At 34.2% G+C, this 8,096-nt stretch overlaps 1 protein-coding gene across 1 annotated transcript; it reads left to right on the top strand.

The window, feature by feature from the left end:
• On the top strand, positions 1-7,710 carry LOC115714500 (uncharacterized). The gene is made up of 12 exons (XM_030643225.2): positions 1-262; positions 608-754; positions 879-1,061; positions 1,726-1,808; positions 1,915-2,113; positions 2,623-2,744; positions 3,741-3,807; positions 5,905-5,955; positions 6,348-6,400; positions 6,548-6,758; positions 6,882-7,052; positions 7,406-7,710. The coding sequence occupies exons 1-12, from the start codon at positions 194-196 to the stop codon at positions 7,481-7,483; spliced, it is 1,434 nt and encodes a 477-aa protein (XP_030499085.2). The 5' UTR covers positions 1-193; the 3' UTR covers positions 7,484-7,710.
• The last annotated feature ends 386 nt before the right edge of the window (positions 7,711-8,096 follow it).

The raw sequence follows: 8,096 nt of genomic DNA, 5'->3' as shown, positions 1-8,096 counted from the left end.
TGTTGAGAGTTTTGGAGTGCTTGGAGATCCTTTTACGGACTTGCCTACGTGCCTGGTGTGAGTTCTAAACGGCTTAGAGTTAACCACGTATGCATACAGTATTTGCTCAAGTGATCTCCTTGCTTCGGAGTTTTCATTCAGTCCCACTACCAGTCTACCACACACAGAGTGAGAGGAGGGCCAAGAAGTGGCCATGGAAGTGGCAATGAGCTGCTGCAGTCCTTCGCCATTTCTCGGCAAATTCCGAACACCTTTTCATTCTGTACGCTTTGCCCCCTCTCTCTCTCGCTCTACATTTCCTATAATATAATGTGTCTTAGATACATGTTCATTCTTGTTTAACTCTACACGTTTGCTGTTCTTCATGATTCCTATGACCTATATAGTTTTATTGGAAATACCAATACTCGAATCGATTGTGAATAGCTTCATGAATTTTAGTATTACAAGTTTTGGGGTTCAATCATATTGTTGTAACATACCATGATGCCGTTTCTCTGTTGTTCTATCTTATATGCATTCATATTAGGGTACTGTACTTTCATTTTAGTTTCCAAATTTCCAAGTTTCGTGTTTATTTATTGGTAAGAGGATTGCTTAAATGTAGGGAATATCACAATTCAGAGAAGTTATTGGGAGTTCAACTCAGGCAGCTAGAGTTACTGCACTGTTTTGGGGTCCTAAGAAGGTTGCTGAGCCAAAAGAATTGAATTTTTCTCTAGGCAGTTATGCTTTGGCAGGGTCAAGCCCAGAGGTGTGTGTATGATTTTGTTCTATTTGAATGGTTCTATAAATGGGAATGTGTTTTTTCTGTTCATTGGGTTGGTAAATCTTATCTAGTAGCTATTGGCTTCATCAATTGTATTGGTTTTTTCCAGGGTGTTTTAGAGAGTGAGGGGAAACCTAAAGTGTTATCAATTTCAGTTCTTTCATCCATCTCGGATGTCTCACCTGGTGTCTGGGATGCGTGTACGGTGGATGCAACGGGTCCTGAGAAATTTAACCCTTTTCTTACACATGCTTTTCTTTCTAGCTTGGAAGAGTCTGGTTCTGCTGTGAAGGTTAGGAATTATGAACTCGGTACAACTTAAGTTAATAATGGTGAATGGTGATTAATTGAGTTTAAGCAACTATTTTTACTTATATATTCTCAACTTTTGATTTATTAATTGAGTTTTTTTTTTTTCTTTAAAAAGTTACTATTAAGGAATTTTTATGAATGGTGATTCAAAGTAATCTTGTAATGAAAATGTGAGAAATGGAATTAGGCGTACGCGTTTTCAATACAATGTCACTGAGTGCTGCATTGCACTATATTTAGGAGTTGTCTACTCTAAACTGGTTCAACAAAAAGGGAAAATGAAACAATGTTAATAGATATTTTCATGCAAGGATATATGGTTATTCAATTTAAGGGTCATGTTAATGTCCTCTTCTCTCTTCCTTTGTTCCTATAAAATTTGGTACACCAAGTGAGTACTATTGAGTAAGTTAGTAATTGGTATTTCAAATTGTGATCTGTTCTACTCTACAAGTGTCTCATGTACTGACAACTGCTTTTTTGTTTTCCTATACAAAGATTATATCAGTTTATTGTTATGTATTCAAAAGAAGTTCTATTTACTGCATCTTTTTGTATGTTGTAGAGCTCATCTATTATTATTAGAATGAGATAAGCATCAAAGATACAACACTGTCTTAATTAATCATTCATTTTAACACCAGGAAACAGGATGGATGCCGTGTCATATCATTGCTAAGGATGAATCTGATAATGTTGTAGGTGCTGTTCCACTCTACCTTAAAAGGTTTGTCTTCTCCTTATCTATACGAAAAGCAAATTTCAGTTTTCGCATCCATTTAATATTTATTTATATTTTGCTTTAATCTTAATTTGTTTTCTTGGGTGTGCAGCCACTCTTATGGTGAATTTGTTTTTGATCATTCTTGGGCTGATGCTTACCGTAGTTTTGGGTCAAGATACTATCCTAAACTGCAATGTTGTGTACCATTTACTCCAGTTACTGGTCCAAGGATTTTAGTCTGTAATACCTCGTTCAAAGATCAAGTGTTTGAAATTTTGATCTCTGCTTTGAAGGATCTGACAGCCAAGGTATTGGTTTTTTTTTTGACAATACGTATTGGGTTAATTAATAGCTGATGCATTAAATCCCATTTTATATAGTTTTTAATTACTGAATAGTTTCTGTTTCTCTCGCTTTCACCATCTGGTTCTTCCAGATATTTGTCAGAACAGTGACAATTGTAACAATAGCATGGATCTACTCTAGAGCAGTTTCTTGTGATTGCAGTAAAATTGATAATGCAATATGGCCAATAATCATCATTGATTTATATAAGTTGTTTCATATCACACCATTTAATTACATAGCAAGCTTCTATCTTCTTAGTTCACAAATAGATTACATATCGACTATTATAATTTTTTGGTCCCCAAATATTATAGGGTTAAGCAAAAAATAAAAAAAAAAGAAAGATTACAAGTTATGCATGTAGATAGGTTACCATGCATGAATAAAAATTCCTGTATTCATTGCCGTGACAAGAATTTAACTCTTGCTAGTTCATCAAACCATTCTTATTAGAACACTCTTTTGACAGTTCCAAATTTCTTCATTGCACATTACTTTCCCATCGGAAAATGAATGGTGTAAATTGAGTGAAAAAGGTTTTCTGCAAAGGATTGGAATGCAATATCACTGGAAGAACCTTAACTATAAGAGGTGAGTTGTTCCAAACAGATTTGTTTATAGTATTGTGTTTATTTCTGGCCAATATAGATATTGGGGCTTATTTCACTTGCAGATTCATTTTATACCATTTTTAATTAATATGAAATGGTAAATTAACATCATTTTTCTTTTTAAAAACATTGGCTGGCTGTTTGGACTCTCAATAACAAGGAATTTAAGAAACTCGTTCTCAGTGCTTCTGTGTGACTGGTATTTGTGGCATTATAGTGTGTCAGCTTTTATGTTTACACACTATACAATGTTTTAGAAAGGTACAGCTTCTTGCTGCTGACTTGGATGTAATACTAGAGATTACCAATGACCCTTTATTTACATAATCTGTTTCATAGTTAAAAAAGTTCACATCTTTTGAAGTTAGTACAGGGATAGTGTTCAGATGAGGATGTAAATGAAAATGCCCAATGAGCAAATCTCATGTGTGTCAAGTATGCTCAAGCACCCTGTTTAGCAATAGGCTGAAATTGATATTATAAAATTGATCATCCATGGACTGATTCACGGTGTTGTGGCTCTGTACTTGAATGTTAAGCTGTTGGATATGTAGTATTTCAATTCTGACAACAGGCTTAGTGGTTTTGCTTAAAAACTTCTGCATTTTATGGGATAAATGATCCTTTCAGATGTTTGTTGCAATATCTTTTTTGAGAACCCTTTGCCAATTCTTTTCCCTATCTCTAAGTTGGTGTTTTGGCTCAATAATCAATTCTAGCTCTTGCTGTTGATCATTTAGCCTGAGTATTATTGTTTGATGGAAGTGGAACAATGGTGCTATTGAGCACACAATGCACCCATTGATTCTTTGGATATGGCTGTTTCAAGCTTTAGCATGAAGCTTAAGATTATATTCTCAAAACAATCAAATCCTATTATCTAGTTGCAACATGTATTTGAACTTTATTATGTTTCCCTTGTGACTTGTAAAAATCATTTATTCATAAATATTTTTTTTGTGAATCTGCTGTGTAGTTTTGATGAGTTCTTGATGGACATGAAGCAAAGTAAAAGGAAAAACATTCGACAAGAAAGGAAAAAGGTTAGTATTTCTTAAGCCAGATTTATTAAGCTTCAGTTAGATGTTAATTTAGGGTGATCAAATCACCAAATTACTTATGATATGGTAAAGAAATCTGTGCACACAACCTTTGCACTAGGATCCTCCAGATTCCGTGCCATATATAATGTGGACCTATTTCCTAAAAAAATGTTGCATGAAAGATGACATATCACTGAGTTTTAGTTTTAAATTGTTGAGGAATACTGTTTGTTTGGGGTTTGTAAGAAATCTTTCTTTCTGTTGGGCAATTAATGACATTTATCCATGAAAGGATTGAACACATTAAAAACACATGGTTACAAAGATTGACACTTCTTAGATACAATTTTGCAGTAAATGGTAGAGTATGAATTGCTCTTTGAATTTTGTAGTAAATGTCTCCTTTTGTCCAACAGTAGTGTTATTTTTCTTATTAAAATAATATATCCGGGGAAAACTTGGTTCAAGATTTTAATATTTGTAAACTTGCTCATAATTTGATGAGAATGAATAATAATATTTTCAGATATTTGACCCAAGAGAGGTAGCTCAAATGGTTAGGCACGTGGTTTGCTACCACAAGGTCTGAGGTTCTAGTCCCTCCAAGATACCTATATAGCAATTGCTATAGCTTCCTGGTCCTCAAATATTGTAGGGTTATGCGGGATCCTAGTTTAGAAAATATGTATATATTTGCGGTTGGACTTCTGTTGGTGATACTGAAGATGTTCCTAATTATTCAAATAAACCCTCTCTCTCTCTCTCTCTCTCTCTCTCTCTCTCTCTCTCTCCTTACAGCAATACAACTTCCTACAGAAAATTACAACTCTCTCTCTCTCTCTCTCTCTCTCTCTCTCTCTCCTTACAGCACTGCAACTTCCTACAGAAAATTACAACTCTCTCTCTCTCCAGCAATACAACTTCCTAAGGAAAATTACAATTGTAAATTATCATATCATCTACTTTCAAGACCACTGGAATCTATGTTTATTTTCAAGTATATCTATAAGTCTTTGTCTAGCAATAAGTGTAAAATCAATATTAACTACTGACGAATATTGCCAAATAGGGGTTCCGTTCATAGATGAATGATGGGAAATTTCATAGCTAAGTTATATTTGAGGATAAATAGAATAAATTATGTGTTTTAAGGTACAAATTGAGACACAATTGAGGGGGATAGTATGTAAATATATGGTAAAATCTGTCTATAATTCTATATACTAGGGGTGTCCATTTATAACTTTTCACTATGATTTTTATTTACAAGGTCATATGTCTACGATTGACCTCCTCCCAAACTTATTAGGGTACCTCACTTATGGCGGAGGTGCACCAATGTAACAAAACATGTGAAAACATAAGAATAGGTACAGCTTTCAATACAACCTATTTTCCTCAACACAAGAATTAACAAAATAAGCCTAGATATAAACCTAAAATAGTAGCTTATTGCAGAAATCATTCCCAATCTCTACTGTCTTGGAAAGAAAGTCCCTCAAAACCTTTGGTCTTGTAGACCCAAGTTGCTCCCAGAATTTGGCCTTCTCCCAAAGAACCTCTGCTACATTCTCTGAATCTTCAAAATCCTCCCATTTCTTTTTATTTAAACATCACAGAATATAGCAAGGGTGGCTGCTATAACTTTCCATTAGTTTTATTGATGAACTTATCAACCTTTCACTTTCCTATTCATCTGTATTCATAAATATCACAAAAATTTACACAGATGTGCTTCTTTGAGTTTTTCTGCTGCAAGATTATCACTTGATTGATTTGTTGTGCTGCACGATAATCATGGAAGTAAGATATGTTTTTGTTTATGGATACTTTAGGCGGTTATAATTTCCATTTCATGACACTCAGATGATATCAACCTTTCACTTTCCTATGCATTGGTGTTCATAGATGTCACATAAATTCACACAGGCGTGCTTCTTTAAGTTTTTCTTCTTCTACAATATAATTAGCTGATTGATTATTTTTTTCTGCAATGATAATCATGGATGCATGTCCTATTTTTTTTTTTGGATACTTTAGGTTTCTTTGTTTTTGGATACTTTAGGTACTAGTTATGGATGAACTTTCCTTGCGCAGATTTTACAGCAGAATCTGACCATGAAAAAGCTCCGTGGTCATGAAATAAAGGTACTTAGCTAAATAATTTATATTTATCACTGTTGGATATTTTTATCATGCACTTAAAACTTTTCTACTCTGTATTGGTGTGCAATATATTGCGCATGTTGCAATTTTTTGCAGCCTTATTTTCTCACCCATGTGCTTGCTGCCACTTACCATAATCTGCGTAGCTTGGAAGATACAAAAATGTGTCTGAATCTTCATTTAAGAATCATTCACCCAATAATGAAATGTATCACTAGTTTCTGCTCTTAGATCTTCTCATTAATTCTATTGTTTACTTTGGGAATGCCTGTTATGAAAGTTGATTTGTTCTTGAAGATTAACTATTATTCCCAATACTTCCTCATCTACTTTGTCTAATCTACTTTTGTTTTTCACTTGTTTCTTGTTGACAGGCTAGGCATTGGGATTCCTTCTATAATTTTTACAGAAACACGACAGATAACAAGTTTGCTTCCTGTTATACTACATCTTTCTTTGCATTTGGTCATTTTGGTGAAATTAAGGATAGATGCCATTAATCATTTAGAACTTTTCGTGTCTTTAATGATTATAAAGATTAGTTCATCTTAGATATTTTATCAATTATCTATAGGTGGGGCACTCCTTATTTGACTAGGGATTTCTTTCACATCATGGCATCAAAGATGGGAGATCAGGTACTACTTGTCATAGCTGAAGAAGGGGAAGAAATGGTTGCAGGAGCTCTCAATCTTATAGGAGGAGATGCTTTATATGGGCGCCTATGGGGATGTCACCCACGAAAATACTATCCAAGTTTGCATTTTGAAGCTTGCTATTACCAGGTCTGGCAATGACTTTCATTATATGGTGCAGCTCATTGCAATATTTTAGTATCATGTGGCTAATAATTAGTTTGAGAAGAAATGTAAGTAACTTTAATAATGCTTATGTGTTCAAATTTGCAGGCAATAGAAGCTGCTATAGAACTCAATCTGAAGACTGTAGAAGCTGGAGCTCAGGGTGAGCACAAGATTCAGCGTGGCTATCTGCCCGTCACAACTTACAGCTCCCATTACCTGATGGATGAAGGTTTCAGGACGGCCATAAAAGACTTTCTGGACCGTGAATCAGCTCAGGTAAGAGATACCAATTAAACATTTTAAAGAAACTCCCACATGGTAGGCCTGTTAGGTATTTGGTACTATATAAGTAAAAAAAGGTTATCTTCATCTCTCATTCCTTCTCAGTGTTCTCACTTGGTTTGGCTTTGTCCCAAAACAACCCAAAATGCTCCCATCTTAGCGAAATTCCCAAGCAATTGTGCAAATAAGTGATTATTATTTTCACTTCTTCCTCACTTTGATTGTTCAGTATCAGTTTTGACATTCAAGATTACAAATGTCAAATTATGATTTCATTTTTCTCTGCTATTTTTCTTCTCGCTAATTTCAGGTTGCCAGTTTAGCTGATACAGAGATTAATCTTGCAGGTTAAGCTTGTTATGAAACTATTACATGAATCTGGTCCCTTCAAGGAGGGTATACATCAAAATCATCAATATATGTGAGGGTTGACTACAGATGAGTCAGCTTTATTTGTAACAGATTGTAGACAACTTCTTTTCTTCATATTGATAGTTAAAAAAGCAAAATCACTTTAGGCTGTAAATAATTAAAACAATTATGTAAAGTTCATAGTTTACAGTGATGTAAAAAAACCCATGAATTGGTCTCAATTATGGATGAGAATATTGATATTAAAGGGATATTCCAATGTTTTGGAAAATTCGAATTATATATGGTGCATTTCATAACATTTTTTAACGCTTTTTTTTTTTTTTTATTTATTTATTTTTAATAAGAAGTGAAAATATTTTTTTTGTAATTTTTAATTTTTAATATGAGAATTAAAATCTTGAAAATTTTTGAATAAAGAAAATGTCACTTTCAAAAAACTTTAAGTAGTTTTTTTCCCTTTAATTAGAGTTTATTTGTAATTTTTTCATCTATATTTTAGACTCCGATACTGGACTCGAAGCTTGGCCCCTGAACTTGGACCCTAGTCCCTGGACCTTGGACCTGCACTGTAGACTTCAAACCCTGGCCTCGGACAATCAGACCTCAAACCCCAAATTTGAATTCGACCCTAACTATGACCCCAAACCTGGTCCACTTTTTCTC

Source organism: Cannabis sativa, chromosome 4 (genome assembly GCF_029168945.1).
Source record: "Cannabis sativa cultivar Pink pepper isolate KNU-18-1 chromosome 4, ASM2916894v1, whole genome shotgun sequence".
NCBI lineage: Eukaryota > Viridiplantae > Streptophyta > Magnoliopsida > Rosales > Cannabaceae > Cannabis > Cannabis sativa.
This window is presented reverse-complemented; position numbering and strand designations above follow the sequence as displayed.

Coding starts and splice junctions, on each gene's coding strand:
- LOC115714500 (XM_030643225.2), top strand. CDS start 194: ATGGAAGTGGCAATGAGCTGCTGCAGTCCTTCGCCATTTCTCGGCAAA. Junction 1,062..1,725: donor AGTCTGGTTCTGCTGTGAAG/GTTAGGAATTAT, acceptor TTTTAACACCAG/GAAACAGGATGGATGCCGTG. Junction 1,809..1,914: donor GTTCCACTCTACCTTAAAAG/GTTTGTCTTCTC, acceptor TTGGGTGTGCAG/CCACTCTTATGGTGAATTTG.